Source organism: Pogona vitticeps, chromosome 11 (assembly GCF_051106095.1).
Source record: "Pogona vitticeps strain Pit_001003342236 chromosome 11, PviZW2.1, whole genome shotgun sequence".
Classification (NCBI taxonomy): Eukaryota; Metazoa; Chordata; class Lepidosauria; order Squamata; family Agamidae; genus Pogona; species Pogona vitticeps.
Genome location: NC_135793.1, coordinates 24778729 through 24804901, shown reverse-complemented (window position 1 = coordinate 24804901; position 26173 = coordinate 24778729). Strand labels below are relative to the sequence as shown.

Genomic DNA, 26173 nt, shown 5'->3' with positions numbered 1-26173 from the left:
GAAAAGAAAGAGGAAGGGGAAGGGGGAAAAGAGACAGGTTCCATAATGAAAACAAAGCCACATACCGACTCAGAATACACTTGTCATCCTCTGAACATTCCTCCTTTGGGCTGCAACAAGACAAGTGGGAGAGGAATCTCAGCATAGCCTTGGGCCACGCGGCTAAGAAAGATCAGGGACCAAAGACAGCCGCTCGCTTTCCGTCTGTTGCGCGAGAGCCAAACAATGCAAGAATGCCATGATGGAAAAAGCCTACCACAAATAAGATATACATATATTCTTTAGAAGGGGAGGAAAAGAGGGGGGGGGGAAGCAGTCTTTTCTAATCCATCGTTATAGAGACGGAACGAAAGTGCAAGGATACATTTCTGCGGTTTCCTGCACGTTGCTCCAGATCTCTTCAGAGTCCAGGCGCTCTCATTTTGCCTGCCTGCGACTTCCAGGCGAGATGAGGAATACGCTCATGCATTTTACAAGACACCCTGGGAACATAAATGTTGCTCTCCGTCTTCTGTCTGCAGCAGGGAAATGGAGAGCAATGTGTGGCTCGCAACCGTCCTCGCAAGGACGAGATCAACAATCAAACAGAGCAGCCCCCCCTCCCCATGAGAGCTCACAGACTGCCTGAAGTCCTGACGAAGCAACGGGGCATGCAGGTGTCCGTCACATACACCCTCGTCTGTGGTCTGTTTGGTGGTGACCTCCAGGGGCAAGCAGCTACCGGGGGACGCATGTGCATGCATTTTTGAAAAGTGCACTTAAAGAGACCATTTATCCACCTGAGAAAACAACAACTCTATGCGGAGGACTTATTCTAAAGGGGGTGAGAGGAGACGGCTATAGGACGGCAAGAAATTTTACTCCAAATCCCAGAGAGGTGATGGAAAGGGGTGTCAACAGCTACACCTACAGAGAAGCACCAATGCTAACATACTAGAATGGTAGGTCTGCAAGTGGGCTCCGTCCCTGGTTTTTATGGGCTTCAGAGCATGCTTCTCTCGCTGTGGCAAGCTGCCACCAGAGCAGGCTCCTGTTCAGCAGCATGGCTAAACACCTCCTCAGAGAATAATCAAACTGTAATACAAATGGCAACAATAGCTAAAGTGCTTCTTTCATTCTTGGATGATGGGTATTTTTGCCGGGCTTCACCCTGCTATCTTCTGTTGGTTTGCAAGTCATGAAAAACTGCAGTTGTAGCACCACTGTCCAGATGAAGCCCAAACATGAATGTAAAGATGCTTAGTTATAAATCCAATAATCCTAATCTTACCCAGCATGCAGAAGAGATGGAATAATGTGTGAACATGGCAAGCATGTTGCTCAGAATGGACATTTCAAATCAGAAGGGCACATGCCGTATGTGAGCTGAACTCTGTTATCTCTAGCACTTCATTCTAAATCGTGAGATATTAAAACTACACACACTCAAATCTTGCAAGACTATAACAATCTAGTTTTGCTGATAAGACCAGTTCAGACTGATTGCCGATAAAAACAGATTTACTGAAGCATGCAGTGAACACCAAATACTGATTCTACGAAGTTGGATTGCAGTCTCACATTTGCATGCAGAGCGGTGTCTACTTTTTATGCGTGCACTACCGACAGTGCATGAACTATGCTAATTTACATAGACAGCTCAACAGACTGGACCCTGCCACCTTCTGCGAATCTTCTGCATGACGTGCCCAAGAGATGTTGGCTATATTTGCAATGTATACCTACAACATACACATTATGTAATCTTCACAATCTCTCTCATGCCAGACTGGCATTCTTCATGCAGCATGGCCCACTCAAAGCATCAAAATTAGCAAACCTTAAGGGAACAGTAAGAGAACATCTCCCACCTTCAACACACACAAACGCAGAGCACACAAGAGAGAGAGAGAGAGAAAGAGAGAGACAGTGAGAGAGATGAAGGGCAATGAGGTCACCTGCTGTTCAAGCTGAAGCACTACCTGGCTGTAGAAGCAAATGCAAGGTTGCTGCTTATGAAACAACAGAATGTGCTAACTCTGCTAAGCATCAGTACAGAAGGCATTATGGAGGCAAGGGTGTAAATAATCAATTTTCACCAGTAGCCAAGGTTAGTCAAGCCACAAGAAGAGTAAACTTTCTGAGACACTCAGCATTCCTCAGCTCTGGACCCACCCCGCAAAGGACTGCAACTCAGAAAGTCATCGTGAATCATATTGTCTCCCAATATGCACCCAAGGCTGCGGCTCAGGGCCACTCACTCCACAAATGAAAAAACAGATACAACGAACAAACAATGAGTTATTATACTATTTCAACACAATTAAACAGACTGTGATTCGAGAAAACAAGAGTAACAATTTTCAATAGGTTGAAAAGGAGATATTCGTAGCAATGAAATACCATGCCGCAGACAAATAAGAAAATTCTCTCTTTGGGAAACTAAATAGATCCCCACCCCCAGGCTCACGATCAGCTTATGGGGAGATGGAAGATATTTGTCAAATAAGAAGACCACCAGTGACTCTCTCCAGTTCTGGAATGAAATTTGGCTCACTTGTCCGAAGTGTTCTTCTAAGTCAGTGGTTCCCTACCATGGGTCACCAGATGTTCTTGGACTACAACTCCAATAAATCACTGGCCAGTACAACAAGCGGTAAGGTTTCTGGGAGTTTTACTACTAATCTACAGCTCTTCCAATAACATGTGGAAGATCTGATTCATGACACGATCATGCTTTGCAGCAGGAGGATAGACTAGTTGACCTTCCACTTCTCTTTTGCCTTATGGCCCTAAATAGAAATGAAAGCCTCGGATACAGCAGCTCAAACAGCTGCAGACTCATCTTTCTCCAGGGAAGCAATCTGAACAGATGGTGGGCTGCATTTTCTGCATGGCGCCACATCCTTTTACCATATACACACAGATACAAAATTAACTGGGGATGCAGACAGCAGCACTATGCTCTGGCACAAACATTTTTTATTTCTAAAGGAAACAGACTGTGCATAGTAGACCTGCAAACAGCACACTGTAGGCTAGCATACAAAATCATACGCATTACGATTAAATAAAACTAGAAATATGCACACACCAGTATCTGGAAGACTAAATAACACATTTCAGACAAAGAGCTATACGCCCCTCAAAAGTGAGAATGTCGTCAGCCCTTGTGATGGAAAAAGGGGAATCTGAAATACAATAACATCTAAGGCTCATCACGATTTCCCTGACTGACTAAAGAGACAAATGTGGTGAATCACAGAATGCACAGCACATACGGGGAAGAAGTAATGGAAAAGTCTGAGACCTCAAGCTACCATATGCCTTCTGTTGGGAGATACTGTATTAATAACGCTTGCCATTTGGGTGCCAAGGTGCTGAACTGGCAGTACAGGTTTTTGCCATGCAGCTCTGCCCATACATTTTTGTTCTTAATTGGCTTTATCATTTCTGGATAAACCTGTTTGATTTCTAAATGTCTCCCCTCCAAAGTAGTTTTGAAAACATATACTTGGCAAATGATCACACTACAGGTTAGCAACACATTTGGAAATATGGCACTAAGATTTTTGCAGACTGAAAGCAACTGCATTTATGTTCTGCCTACATAGAGCTGAGCTTGAGCAGAATGAAAAGGAAGCTGAATGTTTGGGCTCAACAAAGTATACTGTATTTTCCTTCTAAACCTAAGAGAACAAAGAATGTGAGCAGAAACGAGCAGGGAGACTAAGAGCTGGCTCCAAAGTTTAGAAGCAAACAGACCATGTTTGCTTTCATTCTGCTGCTGTTGCCTTTATTCTTAGAACCATAGAACTGCAGAGCTGGAAGAGACCCTATGGATCATTGAGTCCAGCCACTATCAAGGAGGCACAGTATGGAATCAAAATCCCAACCTCTGGCTCTGCATACCTTAACCACTGAGCTATCCAGCAGTTCTGCTGCTGTTAACCTCCTGAGCCCCCATGCATGCACTATAGAAAGACTCACTGGAAAGAACATGCAGGAAGTTCAAGGACAACTCCTGTGACCTGAATTAACTAACCAGAGTGTTGTCTTGCAGTGCAGGACAAGACATCAAGATGCTTGTTTTGCTTCCCGTTCAGAGTCACTGAATACTAGGCAAAAATTAACACCCCAGGGACTTTCCTCCCGTTCTTGTCTCATACAGTCTTTCTTCTCCAAATATCTGATGTGACAAAGACTTTTGAGGAAGAGGGTGGTTCAGCTTGTAGGCTTGCATATACTGAGTCAGGATTGTGCCTGTTTTTCTAAAGACATGCCATTGCTGTCCAGGGACAAAAGAGTAAGAGATACATGTTTGGTTAGCATCGAACTATGTTTTCTAGACCTTGTTTAAGCAAAAGGTCATCTGTAACTATTCAGTATTCCCCAGAACACGCTTGTGGTAGACCTTTGCAAAGACAACACATATAACTAGTTCTCTTCAGCTATGTTGTTAAAATAAGCAGCAGAAGGCATACTTCAGGGTCACTAATGGGGGACCCCAGGTTCCTCCAAAATGCCCTCACATAAGTTGTAATCATTTGCGCCCACCCACACTGTAAGCATATACATGTCTCGGGAGCATTTGAGAACTTTATTTCAGTCTGGGGGTGTAGCACTCCACATTTTTCCAGACTAACAGAAGCTATTAGGAAGGAAGGAAGAAAAAACTCCAGTGAGTTCTCAACGTAATAGGTTCTGTGCATCTGACACACAGATAAGAACATGCAATCTGCAGCTACAGTTTTATTAGAGCTGTCTGGGAAGTACAATGCATTTCTGGAGAAAACAGCCAGGCACTCGGCCGCAAAAGAAACAGAGACATTCATTTAAGAGAGGAATACCCAAACGTGGAGACTCACGTGTTCTCAGACTGCAACACCAAGAAGTCCTAGCCAGCACAACCAATGGTCAGTGTATCTGTGTGTTATACTGTAGTCCAAGAATGTCCAGGGGCCCTCATGTTAGGGAACCACTGAGCTAAGATAGGAACTTAACCTCAAATTATTCTACAGTTCAGTCATGGGTCAATACAGGGCACTGTTGATCCCTCTCAGACATGTTGGCCAGAGATACAAAGCTCGTGATCAAAATAAAGCCACAAAACATTCAGGATTCTGAAATCCTATTGCTCCAAGAAAAAAATGCAGAAGGATCTTTTGGTGCACCAAACTGTGGACCTAGATTGCTGGGAGCATTTATAAGAACTGGACCCCTAATTATAACAGCTTCATCACCACCATAATATCCTTTTCTTGGTGTATTCTGAGACAGCTCAGATTTAATCACCTCTCGCTCATTCTCAAACACACAAAGATACACACACACACACACACACACACACACACACACACAAAACTCAAAAAAATTAAAAAACCATCTTCATCTAACATTATAACAATGGTTTGGCTTGAAGCTTTCTTGATAAGATAATTCAGGCATTTGGACACAATTTTTATTTTGTACTATTCTAATGGCTAAATATATATGGATTTTGGATTTTCTTTTAATATATTTAAAACCATTAGCCATTTAATCAGCAAGTAAGTTCCACTAAACTCAAAAGGGATTTCATGAAAATACGTTTCTGTGTAGGATACAATAATCCAACATTTTTCAAAGAAAATCTGTGTTTTTCTGAGTTCCTTTTAAATCCAATTTTTTATGCTTCACATTTCTAAAAAGGTGGGTTTTGTCTTGCCAAAGTTACAAATTAATCAGGTGAAAATCTAAACAAAGGCAGATGGTATTTCTCTCTATCATGGAGACATTCAATACCAGAAGGTGCTACTGCAGGTGACAAAAACAAGGCTAAAATGTACTAAACAACAAAGCCTCAGAAAGAGAGGCAATCATGTTCACTCAAAACCAGCAATGCCACCTTCTGGTATTAATGTGAACAGATTACAGTAACAAAATGTACTTACATGGACATCTATGTGTCCTGTTTAAATGGGAAAGGTCAAATGCCCAGCAGCCAAAAGCTATCTGAACCATACAAAGTGGAAGAACAACATGACATCTAAATTATTCCTGCAACCCAGTGTGTGGACACAAACATTAGGATTTTAATTGCTCATTTTAAAAATATTTAGCTGGTTCAGGAGGTATCAAGGTAAGCAAAAAAATAGACTGCCTCAAGTTACCAAAAAGCTAGAGAAAGGAAAAATTGTAAACTGTTCAGCCAGCCCCCAATGATGCAACTGGCCATGGCTTCAAGATTGCACACCGGTAGCTTCTATCATCTAAACCCAATTCTTCATCTCATGCAGAGTAGACCCACTGAATCAATGGAATTTGCATGTTTTGCCTTACCAGGTTCATTTGTTTCAGTGGCCAATGAGGGCCAGTTAGTGGAAAGCCTATTAACGTGAGATCACACCAGAGCTACCATCATCAACATACAATATAGGGAACACAAAGGACACACACACACACTTGCATCCCACAGTTCCTTCCAGCAGCTCAGCCATCTCAGAAGCATTCAGGTGGCGGAGGGGAACTAAATCCTTTGGAAATGCACTGAAAACAAGTTATTAAAACAAAGATGTCATCTGGCATTCAACTACTACTCTGGTCTCCTTCTTTTACGGAACAACTCATTTTGCCGCTAACAAACAACTGCACTGCCAGAAAACGCTTCAGGTTACATGATGTTATCCAGCTGACAAGGAAGTCTCAGCCCTCAAGATCTGAATAACAATTTGACAAGCAAATTATGTACTAGGTGGCTAATTAAAAAGCACTCATTATTATTCAAAGTAGCAACCAGGTTTGTATAGGGCAGAGATTTGGGGTGCATGTTTGAAACATTTTATTTCTCCAAATCTAGGAAAACTACATGACTGAAATTGAAATAAATGTGTGCTGAAGATTTCTGAACAGGGTTTTAGAGCAGAATTTTCTTGGGTTCAGACACTATGACGAAGGGACATAGTTTGAACCTTACATGAACCTTTTTCATAAAGCCTATGCCTATCAGAGACCTAGAATTATATCTGTAAGACGACTGTTCCAGGTGTGTATAATGCTTTGACACACATGCACACATTTAACTGTGGCAGATGCACTATCCTCTTTTGCCATGTGCCTAACCATGTTATTTAAGACCTTCCAAAAGCCATATTCAGATGTACAGCAAGTTTATTTCCTTGAAATTACTCACTTGCAGATGAAACATTTTTTATAAGGCAGAAAGCACACAAAGCACACACACACACACACTGCCAGTTTGCCTAGAATCAGAATGGTGCTGGAACATCTGGCATTTTGAGAGAGAATAATATGGACAGTAAACACGAGACTGGGGCCTCTCCCAGTAAATTCAAGCTACACTTTACATTTTAATTGATTTTTTAATTTTGCCTATATTTCATGGGCATCTGTGATTCTGAATTGTGAACTGCTCTAATACAAATAAAGTCTAAAGCAGAGAGGAACACTTTTTTTTTACCTTCTAGAAATGTTGCTCCAACCTGCCATGATAATCATTACAACACATTTCATGACGAAAACCCATTCAAAGTCTTCTGGTAATGAATAAACTACAGTAGGAAGTCTACTGTTATATCAACTACAGACCTACAGACCACAGATTAAAATTTAGGCTGGGGATATATCCAGAATACATTTTGCACTTCATATCTTTCCAGGGATTCAGATCAAAACCCAATATTTGCATTCCTTATCATGCAGAAAGATCAGCTGATCCCAATTGCCAACTCACAAAATTTAGCATGTTTTTCCTCCTTGATTTAAACCATCACCCAATAATCTCAGATGTTTAGAAATAGTTAGCATTCAGAGCTGTAGATGGAAGCTCAAAATACTCTCTCTGGATCAAAAACCAAACTGTTATATTAAACTGTTTTTTTAAAATGCTTCATATTACCTTCAGCAATTTGAGGGGTCAACTCTTTAGACCCTATACCAGCATTAAAAGGTCCCTACAAGCTACACTCTTACATCCAATGTGTCAGCGGAATAATGTGCAGACTGGATTTCTGTTGTTATGTGCCATCAAGTCAGCTCTGACTTCCAGTGTCCCTATGAATGAGTAATCTCCCAAATGTCCTGTCCTCAACAGCCCAGCTCAGCTGCAGAGGAATAAATATTCAAATAAGCCATTCCTTACCAGCTTTAGGAGTCATATACCATATTGTTTAGCCAGGCATTTTTAGGAAAAAGGGAGGAGTAGCCTCCAATATTTCTACAGCCTCTGGCCTGCAAATGGACATAAACGTTCTCATGGAGACAGAACAAGCTTCATGGAAGCCTGAAGCTCCCATCTTCCACCCTCCTTGACCAGCAATGGCCTTCTTCACTCTACGTGGGACAATCTCTAAGCAAAATAATTAACATACATGAAGCTGACATTAGGAATTGAAACACATGAAAACCTGTTTCAGAACATCTCAATCTACCTGGCTTGCTGTGTAAATGAACTTTTAGGGGTGGCACTACAAAACAAGACTTGAATGAGCAAGAGCTGAGATAAGGTTATAGACACATGCTAGAAACTCACTTAAAAGGACTTCATAGCAATCAAAGGTTCTTAAGTCATTAGCAAGTACAAAATCCTCCCTTGATTTCCACAACTTGCTACTTGGGTCAGCTATGCTATTGTTACCTTGCATACTGATAATTCTTGCCTGGTCAATAGAGTCTCACTCTTATGTCTGAGGAAGTGGACTTGATCCACGAAAGCTCACATTAAAATAGAGCAGTTGGCCTTTCTGGCACCACAAGATTTCAGTTTCTTGGGTTTGTTTGTTTTTGTTTTATGTTTGTCTGATAAAGACAAAGTTGAGAATTCAAAGCCATACAGAAATCAGTGCCAACTGAGCAAAGAAGAAAGCAAAAGAGGCATGTGCCTGAAATGGGTGTGATTAAAGGCAATGAAGCTATTTGGAGGACTTTAACCATTTCATATACAGTAACTGTTGCAATTTTGGTGCCATTCTCACTTGAAATAACCAGCCAACAAGAGCTGCCTCTTCAGAAAGGACAATCAAAAGGCAATTGTAGAGAAAAGAGGAATCTTTCCCAACCATCCTGGTATGACTGTTGATAATAAATACTATGGCAACACTTGAATGTGGCATGAGAAAGATGTCAAAAGTGATGGAAGCGTACCCTTCAGCCCATCCTGACCTATAAATCACCAGCATGTGCCCCCATTCTTCTGCCAAAGCCATGATTTTCTAGTCAAGCTTCCCATTTTGTTTTAAGATCAAACAGGCATTTAGCAAGCATCGTACATAATGTAATTGATTTGGCAGAAACATCACAACAGACCACATGCTAAAAATGCCAACAAGAGCCTTTGGTACACAAAGCAGAGATCCGAACACTGGTGAGCTTCCCAAGAGAGGCAAAGCTACTTCCCTAGCCCAAACCAGTGAAACCACCACCTTCAAGAGTGAGGCCAAGTGGACATTCCCTTGTATTTTTAAACTTTTCACAGAAACAATTTTAGTTCTTGGCATAGGTTTTCCTCCAGAAGGAAGAAAACCGGGTATGAAAGAGGAAATATCAATTAGCGTTGAGACCACAGCATTACATTTTCAAACTCAATTCTTTTGTGGCAAACACATACCTTTCATGCAGCACTGATGACACCTCCCTTCTGAGCACAGAATGATCCATGCCGTCAATGTTAGTTACTCCCCTGTTAACCAAAGGAGATAAGACTTTAATGCTATGGTTTTTAAAAGGGAAGCACGGTACCCTTGTGTACCATGTCATCTTAGCAAATGATGTAGCGCTCACCGAAGAGGGAAGGTCAATTACCCATGAGGTCAGTCGTGTCACCAAGACCATCCATTGTTGCATCATGAAAATGAGGCTTTTGTTTTTAAACAAGGAAAGGGTGGACAAAAGATTCGCTATTCACTGGAGTACATGATGAAGCCCAATAACGAGTGCCAGAATATGTACCCTTCTGCAGAGGCCGCTCATCTCAGGGAAGTCTGAAAGCGAATACCTACTGCAATATCAAATATTCCCTTGACCTCAGAAAGGGCTGGTACATTTATGATTATTCCAAAGGGGAGTGGGAACCTTTTAAAAAGGCATCTAGCAGAACAACTATGTCAGGCGCAAAGTCAACACTCAGTATCAGAGACTGTCCTCCTTCAAGAGAGGCAGCTCCCTGGGCTGCAGTAAAAATCCACAAGATGAAACAGCTTAAGGAGCTTTGATCAGCTTCCCTTTTGACCACCAAAGGAGACCTCTGGCAACCCTTAAAATGTATCACTGGCTTTGTTATTCAAAGGGTTTTGTGTACACACAGGGCTTTTCCAGCGACACTCTAGAAACTATATCAGTAATTCTAAATCTCTTCCTTCCCATAGATAGTGCCACTTCTCATCACATTGTCACAAAGGAATTTTTACATCTGCAGAGTTAAGGCCGTGGCATTCTGCACACAACCAATCTCATCTGCTCACGGAAACTAAATAGGTTTGGGCTTAGTTAGTCCCCTGGGTAAGAGAGATGACCAGGGATCTCCAGGCAGGGCTAGGAAAGAATTCTGCCTGAAACCCAAATAAGCAGCTGTTGATCAGAGTTGACAACAGACTAACAGTCTTACTCAGCAGAAGGCAGCCTCCTATGATCCTAGAGGCAGCCAACTTGGAAGGACCAAAAACAGATTCTATATTCCATGGCAGGTCTCAGTAAGTCTGTGTTCATTTAAAGCTGCTCCTTCTCATGTCCAGTGCTGATGCATTTTTGCAAGTGCATGGCTCTGAAATTCAAAACAGGGATAAAAACAGGGCATTGATGCATCCGTCTTTCCTCCTCCCCTTTTAGAGCATGAAGAACTAGCCATTGCAAAAAGAAAAGGAAACAGGCTTTAAAAGCTGTCATAGGTCTGTATGAACTACTGAAAATACTTCTCCTCTGTTTTTTTACCAGCTATCAGATTCCAACAAGAGTCTTATCAAAGAACACAGTTCTTAGCAAGACAAAAGCTTTTGTTTTGCTACCTTCAATAGCCTGGAACTCACTCTGGATTTAACGTCTCCCAAAGACAACCCTCTTTACCACTTAGGAGAGCTATGAAAGCAAGAAAGCCTTGCCTCAATAATCAGCTGTCTTTCACAGACACAACACCCAGGATGATTCCTACAGCCAAGGGACAAGACAGTCCAAACCACACAGGGGGCCAGGGGTGAGCAAGCAAGCAATTATTTGATGTTGCACAGAATGCATGAACAACATAAGCTGGGTAGGTGGCACAGAGGCAAGGCTGCAGGACTGGTGAAGGCCACCCCAGATTACACCAGGCAAATAGCATTTGATGCTTCCGCTCAATTCTCCATTAGCCTGTACATCTGCCAGTGTAATTTTACTTTGTTTTCTTTTCCCATTTCTCCCATGATCCCTCCCCTCCAAGGGCCTTGGAGTAACTAGTGTTCTCTATTTTATCCATGAAAATTATCCTGTCCAATAAATTAGGTTGATAGAGAATTAATGGCCCAATATGGCTCAGTGAATTTATGGCTATGGTGAATAGGGTGGGGGTGATGTTGAATCTAATTCCTCCCAGCCTGAATTAAATATTCTGCCCACCACGCTCTCACTGTTGTGTATTCCTACTCTTTATTTACACCAGCTCTCCGGAGGTCACACCATCAGAATACCACTGGCATGGATATTAATATGCAACTTAAAAGAGAAGCGCTGTTCACAAATTCATCACTCTGCTCATTCTTAACACATAATCTTGCCACATTTACTTATTTATAAGCATGCCTGTAACAGAACCTCTCCGAGCAGCTGACACAACAAAAACAGCAACAAGTCAAAATAATCCCAGTGGGATGAGGGGACTACAATAGGCAGCAGCATACCCATCTGCTCTGCCATGATAAAAGTTTTCAGGGCTCCATGCTCACAAAACTCCAGACAGACAACCTCTGCATGCCATTCGACCATGAATTCACATAGACTGTTCGAAAGAAAGAAAGAAAGAAAGAAAGAAAGAAAGAAAGAAAGAAAGAAAGAAAGAAAGAAAGAAAGAAAGAAAGAAAGAAAGAAAGAAAGAAAGAAAGAAAGAAAGAAAGAAAGACTTTCCAAATAGCTGCATGAATAACACCTTTAAAATACAATCTGTCATTCCTGTGTCAAGACTACTTTATTTTTATCTACACAGGTAATGCAGACTCTGTCCCTATAAAGCAAAATATAATGCTTCAACTAAAATTAACACAGAATAGTATCATATATTGCTAACCTTAAACACTATTTAAGCAACATATTGTAGACTGTCCACTGGCTGAAATCCTGTTGCGTAATTTGCATAATAAGCAAAGTTGTATGTTTCAGTCAGTTCCCCATCAGTAAATAAAATATACAGACTGTAATTCTCAGGGGCGTGTGTGCATGCGTCCCCCGAAATATTGCAAAAGCACTTTGTTTACTTGAGAAGAAAGGACCAAAACATATGACTTTGCTTACATTAAGCAAGAGGATTTCAGCTATTTGTTATTTTTGTATATTGTGACTCCCACACCTGTTTACACTGTAATTACAAACTTGGGGCTCAAACACTTTATTCTGTGTCTAAAGCAGTGGGCTGCATTCCATCAAAGCTCACACTGAAATAAATCAGATTTGCCATAAGACTTTTCTTTTGCTTTTGTTTTTGCCACGACAACTGAAGTAGATTAACATGACTATCTTTTGGGAAATGCTGCAATACCTGTTATGCATGAAATAAAACTTCGGTAATTTTCCTTTTCATTAAAAAAGAGAAGAAAGCTGGTTTAATGCATAGACTAATTGGCAAAAACCATCGTACAAAATCTGATGCAAAATAAAACCACAGAATCCGTTTTGCCTGAGGAGACAACAGCCTAAACGTAGAGCAAGCTCTATGTAATATATTCTGAAACCTTTATGCAAACATAGCAAACAAAAAGAGAAAAATGTTGAGGCATCTCATAGCTCAGTTCACTAATGGTAAACACAATGTTTTTATTTTCTGCACGTTTAACATTACAATCACTCAGAAGAAAGAGCCATAGAGTTCAACAGGTCTTACTTCCAGTTAATTCTTAATATTATAACCAGGACACAAAAGTCTTTATAACCAGGATAAAAAACAGATACTAGAACGCCACACCCCTCCTGGTAGCTCTCTCAGTCTCTACTACACTAGTACAGTACTGTATTTAGAAAAGAAGATTTCTTGATAACTCCTGGAGCTGTTAATGTAAAGCAGCCTTATGCTTGCAGCAAAAGCAAATATTCTGAAGCTTTTAAGAAGCACAAAAAGACGAAAAGAGGACATTTCCCCTGTGCGCTTGGAAGCCTATAAGCTCACAATTACTCTCGACAAACCCAGCTGCTGTAGAACAATTTGCATTTGGCCCAGCCCAACTCTCTTCTTTGGCATTGGGCTAAAATTGGAAGTGTTCAGTTGTCTAAGTACACAGACCCTGGCATCCTAATGGATTTAGGCTGTAAGCATGTCTCAGTCCCAGACCTTCGAGTAGAACTTTTGACAGAAAAATCAACTGCAAGGATTTAATCTGCTTCTGAAATGTCATTTTGAGAAGGCAGAAGATGCCCACTAGATACAAGTGAAATCAACAGGGCAATCAGTTTTGATGTAGAAAATGGGGTTGAATGCTTTAAAAAATTCCCTCATTGCACAATTCACAACAGGTCTCCTCAGAAGTAAGTTCCCCTGAGTTCCATGGGGCTTCCTCCCAAGGAAGCTGGTCAAGGAATGCAACCTTAGATTGACTTCAGTTATGAACTTAGATAGTTTTGTTGGGTTTTGCCATCACTTTAGCAGAGAAATTCTGAGCTAAGAAATCCAGATGAACTTTTATCTTGTAATCTTAGAAAACTGCCTTTTTAAGATTATCATCATCACTGAATAATTTCATGCTGCTGCCTGTTTCCTTTTCTAGCCACTGGTTTATCCATACTTTGGGTTACAGTTGTTCATTGTTTCCTTCTCTGTGTTAATCTGCCTTGAACACAATTAGAAAGGTCAAGTATAAATACTGAAAACAAAGAATTGAGTCATTATTACACCATACTGCTAGCTGCAGACAAAGAATAGAGTCAAAATTAGCCATAAATGTTTCACTCATGTCTGAATGGGCATCTGTACTGCTTATATTCCACACCAGAGTTCAAGCCAAGGTGTTCTCTCTCTCTCTCTCTCACACACACACACACACACACACACATACACAAACAAACAAACACCCCTAACTAAACAGAAACAGTAACCTCTATTTATTGAATAGAACTTTTATTTTATTTTGTTTTTCTTCAAAGCCATTCAAAAAGGCAGAAGCCAAAACAGGTTGCTATAATATTCAAATAATTCTTTTTGATTCCTCATCCTAACAGATACATAGTATATCCTTTAAGACTAATTAGCCACACCTTTCTAAAGTCCAAAACAGATCTGTTTGAAGTAGGGTATGAGTCTTCAAATTTCAAATACTGTAATGCATTCTCTCTCTCTCCATGTGCTCTACATATTGTGAGATACTTTTAAGGAGTTTGCAGCAGCATGCCAAATGAATCCAATCTAAATCTCAAACATTCTACCTAATCTCAGTCTTAAAGTGGGCTGTAATACCCTGCATGAGTCTCTCCCAAAATTCATGCTTTTCCTTAACCAGTCTACCCCAAAAATATTAAGTTTTATCCAAGTTATCCTAAGGAACATGGAATAAAGTCAAGCATTTCTGCTTCATTTCTACCGGGTCACTATTTTTATACAACATGAAAATCTTTCGTTACTCACAAAGTGTCTCTCCACATCATCTCGGACGCACTGATATGCCCTCCTTGGCTGTTTGCAAACCTGCACAATGAAAAAAAAAGAAAAAAAAAAGACACAAGCTCTCAGGAGGAAGTAGAAGAAGGTATTCTCCTACAGGGTCTCACAAAACACAGCAAATTGTTCTTAAAATATTTGATATCAGGAAAAAAATTCATTTCTTCAGCAATTCTTCGTGATAATTTCTGAAAGGTGGGGGCACATCAGGGGACCAGCTACCCCATCAAAAGCCACAACATGTTTCAAGAAGTCCTCCGAGTCCTCATTCAGCCCAAGCCTATACAGTAATTGCCTTCTGTCAGATAACGAATTTGTAGATTCAGTTGATTAATTTGTTGTTATCCTATCCTATCACTCGTATATGTGATTTTTTGTGTATGCCAATAAAGGTTCTGACCGGCTGACTTTTGTCAGCAACCAGCTTGTTAAAATCTCCAGATTCTTAAACAGAAGGCCTAGGTCAATGGTTTTAGAAAAATGAGAAAAGAAAATATGAAGAGAGCAGTTTGCATCCAGACAGCATTTAAGAATAATCAGAATACTTTAATGGATAAAGTTTACACCATAAACTTTAGAGGGGCCTTCTTGTTCACCAGACACTGGAAAATACTGATACCGCCTCCAATGAGGGTAGAACATCTCCTTGAGAAATAGGTCTAACCGTGAATGGAGTGTTAGTTTGAGCTCAGACGTTCTTCTTGGACTAGTCTTCCCCCAAGTTCTTGCCACTGTACGAGCAGTTTAGACATGAGGAATGACGGAGGTGGGGCATGGGAGAGGTCACTAAAGCTATTACTAGGGCTGGAGGCATCACAGCCCCTTGCTCACTCTCGAGGGATGACCGGTGCCTTCATTTAACAGACACTGCCTTCCACAAAGCTATCCTGAACCATAGTCTGTGTGGCAGCCGTGCCAGTAATCTTTGCAGATCTCTTTGGACAGCTGGGTTAAGGAGTATACCCATGTGCATCCACATAGGCCCCAACTTGCAGTAATACAGGTCACACCCATCCCTAGCTTGACAAAGCTAAAGCGAACAGTTCCACTTCTAACAAGTTGCTACCAAAAAGCAGAAGCAAGAAAAAACAGGTCTGAAAGTTTTATTTCGCGAACTGCTCCACAAGGCAACTCTTAGTTTTTCTGCAAGTGTTTGCTCCTGAAAGAAGCTGTCTGTGGGCACTTTGATAAACAGAGCAAATGCACCATAGACACCATGCTGGATCTACCAAGATGCATTCCCGCCTGTGAGCAGAAGCCTCTCTCCAATAGGTACCTATCGAAAATGACCTGCTGGCCTTACCCAGTTGTTAATTTATGTGTCATGTATTATCTATTAGGATGGGGAAGTGTACAGCAGGACCGCAGAACAGCACCAGCCCATTCTGCTTTGTATTGTGTGGCTGCATTGTACATTAGAAATGGCTGGGTTCTAGATCTCACTACTTCTAGATCACACTGCTTGAAGGCACTTGCCCAGCAGCATGCAAAACATATTCATTTGCCTACATATACGGATCTACCCAATGCTAAACCCAAAGGTTTTCAGACTTTCTAGCTTCTAAGAACTCACTGCAAAGCTTCCTTTACTGAAGATTCCCTGAGATGTCTACAGACAGTGCAAAAGTTCACAAGCATATTTAAAAGTGCACTGTCAGGACATGGGGGGCACCAATTAGGCTCACTGCCCCTCTTGAAGCAATACAGTTGCCCTTACACCCACTCAACATGTTCCTCATGCTACCCTGTTTCCCCAAAAATAAGACCTAACCTGAAAATAAGCCCTAGTATGATTTTTCAAGATGCTTGCAATATAAGCCCTACCCCAAAAATAAGCCCTAGTTAAGTGAAACCCTGCCCTACACCATTGTGCAACAACCAAAAGATAACGTGACTGCATTTGAATAAATGTAGATTGTTGTACATGAAAGAAATAAAATAACCCCTGAAAATAATGCGTTTGGAGCAAAAATTAATATAAGACCCTGTCTTATTTTCGGGGAAACATGGTATGTGTTGTTTTGGGGAAACATTGATGAAGGTGGCCAAGATATATTTCAGAGAAGATAAACCATATTTTGGATCTAATGCAACCTGCATCTTTCCTGACTTACATGTAAGAAAAACTTGCCTGGCAAAATCCATCTTACCATGAATTTTTAGAATTTAAGTTCTTCACACCAGCACAAGCCTGATGAAGTGGACACCCCTGATCCACGAAAGCTAGTAGATTGTATGGTAGGATTTTTTTTAGTGGTCTATGAAATTATCAACTACTCTTGCATACTGTATGTATTTTGTAATGACCACATGCTTCGCTTTTATTCTGGATCCCTATATCTGAGATTTACAAACAGGATTCTGATGGACTGTTAAGTGCCCCAGAACATGATCTGAAATCCATGGCTGTTGCAGAATAAGCCTTTTAAAGCCAGGGGGCTCAATTTCTGGGCAAGAGGGCTTTCTATGACCGCCCCATCACACCTTGCCTAAGCTTCATATTTTAGCTAGGCACATACAAGTTTAGCAGCAAGGTTCTAAGATACACCAATTAGAATCCAGGTTTCATACTGATCCCAATTACACAGGAAAATCATGCCACAGGAGAAATTCAATATCAATAATTCACAAGTGAAGAACTCAGTAAGTCACATGTGTTAATATCACAAAAGGCCCTATACCCCAGTTTCTCAGCTATATCCATGCCAGTGCAGAGTATTATAGGAATGTGGTACCATACAATACTTTACCATTCCCAGAAGCTTAAAGCCAATACACTGAGCAGAAGCCTGGGGAAAAGAACATACATATATTTTATTTTTTTAAAGGTTATGTACATTATAAATCTCCAGAGATGCCTCTGAGTTGCTATTTAAAGAACTCCATTTCCAGGGAGGTTGATTATTGACTCTTGCTATTATGTAAAAGCTGGATCTCGACTTGGAACAGACACACACAACCCTACTCTTGGCCTGAGGCATAAGTTTCACTGCAATTATCAGTTCTGTCTGCTTAACAGACTTCACCTTAATTAGCATATGCTTCTCCTAATTATTCTTATGTAAAGGTAAACAGAACCATGGAGTTCAATGGGGTCCTAACTGTCACCTGGTTCAATCTCCTCTAAATGCATGACTCTAAACTTGGGCAGCCATCTGCTTATGTGTGCTGAAACACAAGCAGGTCTGATTAAAAATCTGTTTTAAAACCACCAATGAAAAAGAGCCCACCACTTCTAGGATAGTCTGTTCCAATGTAAAACAGATCCTGCCTTCAGAAAATTCTCTCCAGCATCTAGTCACCTTCTTCTTTTATGTACTGTAACAAAGAAAAGGAAGTAAGGTGTTTGCAATTTTCTGGTGCACCGTATTTTACAGTTCCTTGTAGTAAAACCTCCTGGTGCATTTTGGCAGCCTTCTCTATGGCCAAAACTTCTGTCTCAACTGCACCACTCCAGACAGTTTGAGAGCCTCACAAGATAGAATGCTATTTCATACAAAAACCAACAATTCTCTAGTCTACCGAGGCAGGAGCTACACACTTCAGATAACCCCAAGTAAAGCAGGATGTGGGGCAGTGAAACTTCCCGTTCCCCGTACCCCCACTACTGACAGGGCTGGGTTCATTACAGTCTCACCCAATTGCCATGAGGTGAAAAGGGAGCCCCCTGAGCTGCCCCCACTGCAAAAAGTATTATCCCCCTGCCAATGGCAAGGTGGCTGGGAAGCCTCTAAAAGCAGTGGTCCCCAATCTTGGGCCTCCATATGTTCTTGGACTTCTACTTCCAAAAGCCTTCACCACCACCTCTACTGGCCAGGATTTCTGGGAGTAGAAGTCCAAAAACACCTGGAGGCCCAAGGTTGGGGACCACTGCTCTAAAGCACTAGCAGGGCAGTGACATTCATCTTGCCTCGGGACAGTTCCAGTTTTGCTGCAGGACAAGGCCCAACCTTGATGCCATGAGTAGCTAGGAAGCCCCCCAGTACTGCCTGGCTGGGATGGAGGCCCCAGTGCAGTTTAAAAAGGGTACCAAGGCACTCTTTTTAAAACCAGACCAGGGCTTCTATCATGTGGAACAAGTGTACGGGCAGTTGCAACCACAGTGTCAGGAAATGGAGTACCCATCCAAGAACATGCTGCATCTATGTGTAAGAAGCTTCACATTTACACAAATGCGCAAAGCTCCAGTTTAAAGTTGTTTAGCCAGACACAGTTTTATCACCACAGGCAACCAAGTTTCCACTCAGTTGATTCAAAAAATTGATCATCAACTAAGTGCTGGTAGATTTGTTCTTTTAAAAAAGCCCTATGTTGAGAGGAAACACAAACAGCCATATTCACATTTCTAACTAGATGGCTGGTGTGCAAAACAAGTTGGCAAGCCACTGGAATACACTGGTAGGATTCTGACCTTCAGCAGCTGTGGCAAGAAGGGACTGCATGCCCACTTCTGAGCCATGACAATTTCCTGCTTGTTGCTGTCCAGTGCGTTTATTCTTGGCTAAACCACACTGACCCTATTGTATGGGCCATTTCCCACAACGCTTAAGATGAAAATTAAAATATATACTGCTCAATGAATATACAAAAAGAAAGATCAATTTAAACCACCATATTTGCATTCTGTAAAACCTTCCCTTTTTTTGTCTAAAGAAACAAAACCTCCTTTTTCTGCAACCCAAAAAAAGAAGCAGCCCCAAGCGGTGTGGTGTCATGTCAGTATGAAACTGAAAATATACCCTCACTGTCAACTACAAAGAATAGCTAGTCAGGTGTAAGAAAGTAGGCTGGTCTGGTTGGTTATTTAAATGAATGGTCACATGATCATCATGGTTACCTATCTTCCCAGCTAAATCTTGCCCAGAACACCTAGCTGAGCGTCCCCCTACCCACACCAATCCTATCAGCATGCTTGAAGCTGCAACAACCAGCCACACGGTGACCAGCTTGCATGCCAACCTAAAAAAACTGCAGGGGAAAGCAGAATCCGCTTTACAAGCGAATCCAACCTCTTCCGATGGCATTTCCCTCTGCAAATCCCAGCACACTGCAAAGACAAGCAATACAAAAGGACCCCCAAACAATGGTCACAAGAGCTACAGCCAAAGAAGCAACATCCAAATTTTCAGCATTTGCAAGCTAGCTCAGATGCCAGTCAACCATCACTGTCAGATCCCTGAGGTGAAGAGAAATATTAAGACCTAAGGCATGGCATGCACTTAAGGTAAGTTATATGCCATACTGCATTAGATATATGCATAGTAGAGATATTCCGTAACAGAAGGTCTCATGGCAGAAAGGATGCCCATAATGCAAGGAGCAACCCAAGGACTACACCACCAACGCAAGCATGGGAACGAACCAACAAATCGCTTCCTCTGGCAGGCAACTGCCTAAGGCATGACCTCCTTTTCACTCTGTTCCAGGCAGACTCTGCAGGTAATGGCTCTGTGCAAGGAAAGGTCATTCCCTCCCCCCCCAATGCCATGCCATGGTGGTATACTTCATTAAAGGCATACTTTATGAAAGGCAGTCGGTACAGAACAGCTCACACAAGGGCGGGCCTTGTGAGAGGCAAGGCGCTGAAACACCAGACAAAGAGTCACTTTCTTTCAAACTTTTCTCCCTGCTCCCCACCCAGCATGTCTGAATTCTTGCACCCTCCAGGACAACCCTCCCACACTTCCAGGCCTACTGTGAGCACCATTCATATTATCACCTGATGTGACTGCTGATCACACAGCATAGTTAGCCAAAAGAAAATAACCACTACATAGAACACTAAAACATTTGGAAGTTAATTTTTATTTTCTTGCAGAATGCATAAAACTTATTTGAAAAACCTGGAGCCGACTACTAGTTTTAAGGAAAATTAAAAACTCTCTAACAGAATTTACATATAAGCCACTTATTCAGTAGCACATGGAAACAGCAAATTGTGTTAAGTCCCACTATCAAATGAAGGCACCTCTTAACAGTACAATACTATCATTCAGTACACTCTGTGCTCCTAAAACAAACCTATATACAGTATTTCTCAATGGCTGCTATCTCACAAACAGTAATTGCCCTTTTCAGGAGGCCCATTCCAATTGTGGTGTATTGGACAGAGTGACGGACTAGGACTCTGGAGAACAGGGTTCGAAACCCCATTCGGCCATGGAAAATCACTGGTGTTGTGTGACTGGTAAAACCACTCCTTAAATATCTCACCTTGAAAAACCCTGTTTGGGTTGCTATAAGTCGGGACATAAGATGTAAATGTATGGACAATCAAACTTTGATCCACAAAAGCTCACACTGAAATAAATCCAGTGATTTACCACAAGATTTTGCCTTTCCCCTTTTATGTTTGCCAACATCTAACTTTAGAGTAGTCTACATTGCCCCAGTCATACTGGGGAGCAGGACAAGACCCAGGGCAGGAGAACCTAGCTTGTGAAGAGCAGAACTTCCAGAGGGGGAGACATGTTAGAAGATGCAAAATCTTGGTGATGCTGTTGAACAGATGTATTATGGCATACGGTGGTGCAGGGATAAAGTCTGCTTTATAACCTAGCCATATGGGAGGTTTTCTAATGCATTCACATGGCCATCTCCGTATGGAGCACCAACTGCTTCCTGGTTACTGGGATTAGTAGACCTGGAAATACACAACAATATAATGGGTTTCTGTGCAGCTTTCTCTCCTTCTGGTTGCAAAGGTTCATCCTTTGCAAGAAAAACAACAAAAGATCTTACTGTACCTTAAGAACATATAAGGAACTACAACAATGAGCTGTCCTTTCCTGAATAGCCAAAAGGCCTTCCTGGATGTAATCCAGTGTGTCAATAATCAGGTGTTAAGTAGAAAGAAGATAATGTGGGGAGAAAAATCTATCCCCTGAAAGGTAAACAGTGGAGGGGGGGAATCACTGCACTATCAAAACACGGAAAGGTCAGAGAACCATGACATCCATGTACTTATAACCTGCATGAAGATTACAGAGCCAGGACCACTGCCAACTGAATACAGTTGCTTGTTACTAACATTAGGTAGAGATAACAGGCTTGTTTCAAAGATGACACAATGTACTTACACATGGGTCAACTAATTTTTCCCTGCAAGAAAACAGAAATACTGTAAGCTTCTATGTAACCTCTGGAAACTTCCAATTACTATTCTAGCAAGCTCCCTGCCTTCATAGAGACTTTTGCCAGCAGAGAAGGAGACCTTCTCTTCTAACTACACACGTCTTCTTGCTGACAAATGCAGAAAAGGAACTTTTTATTCCACAAGGTTATTGTGAAATTTACAAAATGTACTAAGAAGTCATGAAATAAAGCACTCATGACTTGCAGTCAGCCTAAAGCCAAGAGCTTCCTCTTTTGCATATTTTGGAAAAAGTGCATACTAACAACATAAAAGCAAACACGCACACACACACACACACACACACGCAGGGGAAATTCACACACAAAAAACAACTCAACTGCAAACCCTTTTTTGTCTTAATACTTAACTAGCATAAGAGAACCAAATTTTTAACAACAAAACACTGGTTTAGCTCCTCAATGCCTTTTGGCAGAAAACAGGAAAACCTCAACAGGGCCTTAATGGTGTTCAGAATGAGAGGGTGTAAAATTTCTTAGTATAGTGGTGCCTCGCATAGCGAGGTTAATCCGTTCCGGATTAACCTTCGCTATGCTGAAGCATCGCTGAACGGGGCAGGGATTTCCATTGGAACGCATTAAACATCGTTTAATGCGTTCCAAATGGGCCAAATACTCACCGTTCAGCGAAGCTTCAGGATGGCCGGCAGCCATTTTCGCGCCCTCGCCTCGCTTAACGAGGGTGCGAAAACGCTGCGCGCGGCCATTTTGGGCCATTTCCCGGCTTCCGGCGGCCATTTTGGCCGCCGAACAGCTGATCGTCGGGGGTCGTTTTGCGAAGATCGGTAAGCGAAACGCTTACCAGTCTTCGCAAAGCGAATTTTTCCCCATTAAAAAAACGCTGAGCGATCGCATTAGCGATCCGAAAAAACGGATCGCTATGCGATTTTATCATTATACGGTGCGCTCGTTAAGCGAGGCACCACTGTAGTACAATATTAGTTTAGTGGCCATACAATTACAAGGGAACAGATTCTGAGACACAGCAGAAACATATTGTAAACCAGTGCTTTTAAGAACTCATCCTGAAGCCAAGCACAACCTTATACCCAGTTTTAAACTTATATGATTAGAACATAAGAACATATAAGGATACCAGGAAAAAGTGGACAAAGACAACAGAGATGTTTCCCCTAAAAAGGAATCTCCGAACAGCAGAAGCTGCATAGTGTATCCAACTTTTCAATGTCCTGGAATCTCCTGAGCAAAGAATATGCCCCAGCCTTGTCTCCAGATGGTCAAAGAGGCAGCCCAAGGATACCAGGAAGTGTTCACACTCATGGAATTGCTTTCACACGGTGTCATCAGCTGGATGAAGAGAAGATTCCCTTCTATTCTGTTCAATGTGCTCACATCCACCACCCATTAGAAGGAAGAAAACTTGCTGCACTGCATTGTAAGACTTTAAAAAAATCCAGACAATGATTATTTCCATGAGACATGCTTTAAATGTAAAATTCATGTAAGTATTAATGCATAACTGCTTAAAGATTGGAATTTCATTTTTTTGTAGAAAACTTATTCCTTCCCCCCACCCCGAAAACACACATATGCACCCAGATGGGAGGTCAACTCACTGACCGCAATATGAAAAAAGCAGCTTCCAATTGAAATCTCAACTATGATCTCACTAAGTGGTTATTCTCTCACCCACAGCTTTCCCATCCTTGCCAGATTAGCAATACAGAGACAGAGCTGAAAAGTAGGCAAATAAAAAGAATAAACATATCTATGAATAAATGCTTAGCACTTATAGCGCCACAACTTAAAACTTAGCTCACTTGCTGCAGTTGTGACTTTCACATTTCTTTACAAGTGCATGTAACAATTCTAAAATGCCTTTTCATTTTGCAGTTTTAAATGTATTCCTTTCTAATTGCACGTTATCCTTTAACTTTGTATTTCAGTTATTTCAGAGGAACTGGTGGCGGCGGAGTATTTGCAACAATAATAATAACAAAGTAGGACAATGTAAATTAAAGTAATTGTTCATTCCAATTTTCTCCAGCTCTCTTTCGCTTCTACTAACGCCATAAAGATCAGTATCAGTACAACAATACTGCGTAATATTGCATCATTGTCAGCTCAGTTAGAATCCCAGAAACTCTGCAAATAGATCACACACCAAAATGGCACAGCCAGTGTACAAAACCCCAACCAAGGTCCAGGACAAGAACCACATTAATGCCCTTCCCGACTGGCACAACAAAACCTTACCCTGCCCACTCTCATAATTCTGGGAAGGGAAACTGGTGTTTCCAAGGTCGAAATCATCCTACAAATAATTAAGTTCCAATGAAAATGGGAAGGGAAAGTTTCCATTGCAAAGTAACAAAGAATCCATATTTTAGATTCAATTGCGGGGGGGGGGGGAGAGGGATCACATCTCATGTTGCCAGGGTTCCCCCCCCCACCTCCATAATTCAGTTTTTATAGGAGAAGGGATTGCTCACTTTCTCTTTCCCCTGACAAGGAAATCACCGGGACCGGGGGGAGGGGGTCATGGTGAAAGTAATCATCCTTCTCCCCACTAATAAGAGCTATAGAAAGGGGGGGGCTGGGGAGAATCACTGGAAATAAGCAAACTCTTTCTCTCCGCCACCCCATAACTCAAGCTGCCTGTGGAAGGGACTGGTTGAACCCCCCCTCCCTTTAGAAGAAAGAAAGAAAGCAGCTTTCCTTCGGGGAAGGGAAGAGATTATCAAATAACCCCCCCCAAAAAAAAATATTTAAACTTTATTTAAGACTGGTTGGTTACCTTCCCCCCCCCCCATGTGCACAAACTAGCCAAAGGGGAAGGAGGGCCCTGAGGAAGTCTTTCTCTTTAACCCCCCCCTCCAAATTCAAGACTTTAATCATCCCCCCAAGGGGACGAAGCCAGGCTTTTTAGCCCCCCCTCCATTAAAAGGGGGAGGGGGAGGAAACGCTTCTCTTAGCCCCGCCCACTCCCCCATCACGGCGAAGAGAGGCCATCACGGCGCTCTCCCCCCCCCGGCGCCTTTTTTTTTTCTCCTCAGGGGAAAGCGCAGCCAATCGGCGGCGCCCTGACAGGCGGGGAAAGAGACACCGGCCGCCTCGCTCCCCCTCCGCGGCCAATCAGAGGCGAGGACACAAGAGCGAGGCCCCGCCCTCCGCCTTTTCTCCTCACAACGAGCGTCCCTCTCGCGCTTTTCTTCGAGGCGTCTCTTTCCCCCCCCTCAAAAAAAACGGAAAAAAAACTCCCTCCCGTTCCCTCACCGGCGCTGGTGGTGGTGGTGGTCGTCGTGGCGGCGGCGGCCCCCTCAAGTCCCGGGGCGGGTTGAGGAGGGCCCCGGAGGGTGAGAGGGCGACCGAGAGCCGCTCCGGCGCGTCTTGGGCTCTTTCTCTCTCTCTCCTTTCCCCCCCTCCCCCCCCTCCGCAGCGGCTACGGGAGCTTTTCAAAAGTCCTCCCGAGTCCGGAACGGGGGAGCTCCGCCCCTTTCCACTAGGGCCCCGCCCCCTTGCGTCACGCAGCCTGGCGGGCGCTGCTGCGCCTGCGCGGCGCCGGGAAAGGCGAGAAGGGAGGTGGGGGCGAGGGGAGTCAGCGATGGTGCGGTGGTTCGAATCCCGCCCTTGCCCTTCTGGACACGGAACAGTCCCTTAACGATAGATAGATAGATAGATAGATAGATAGATAGATAGATAGATAGATAGATAGATAGATAGATAGATAGATAGATAGATAGATAGATAGATAGATAGATAGATCTCAACTCAATTATTCTGATTTTTTTTAAGGTCACTTTCTATTGCCATACTTGATGAGACAAGTATGGCAATAGAAAGTGGCCTTAAAATAATATAACTCAATTATATACACGAGAGACTCATTACTATATATATAGCCGCCTAGAGTGGTTGTAATGACCAGATAGGTGGGGTATAAATAAAATAAAATAATAAATATGAGAGACTCATCAAGTATGGCAATAGAAAGTGGCATTTAAAAAATCAGAATAATTGAGTTGAAAGGAGCCATCGAATCCATGAAACAAAAAAAAACCCAGGTGATTATTCCTCTGGGAGGAGGAATGGGAAAAATGTGCAGGAAATTATATACAGTATCAGGAAATAAATCTGAGGAAAAAGGGGCAGAACAGCGATCGTATTTGAGCTTTACTGTCCTTCAAAAAGTAATTACTGTGGCAACCCTCGCCCTCGCGCCTGCATCTGGTGAGATGGGCTGCAGTCCAGAGCAGCTGT

At 42.2% G+C, this 26173-nt stretch overlaps 1 protein-coding gene across 9 annotated transcripts in view; it reads right to left on the bottom strand.

Annotated features, from left to right (window-relative positions):
• The window catches only part of KLHL13 (kelch like family member 13), a 60448-nt gene extending 35039 nt beyond the window's left edge, over window positions 1-25409 (bottom strand). For 2 of the 9 annotated variants that reach the window (XM_020795868.3, XM_020795870.3), the window contains exon 1: window positions 66-9533. In XM_020795868.3, the coding sequence (XP_020651527.1) occupies window positions 66-145 (80 nt within the window). In that variant the 5' untranslated portion in view covers window positions 146-9533. Of the gene's footprint in view, window positions 1-65; window positions 9534-9583; window positions 9656-10579; window positions 10736-14767; window positions 14828-16950; window positions 16970-25189 lie in introns of those variants that run through there. The other 7 variants (XM_020795869.3, XM_072981425.2, XM_020795871.3 and 4 more) reach the window with 7 other exon arrangements.
• Window positions 25410-26173: the final 764 nt, after the last annotated feature.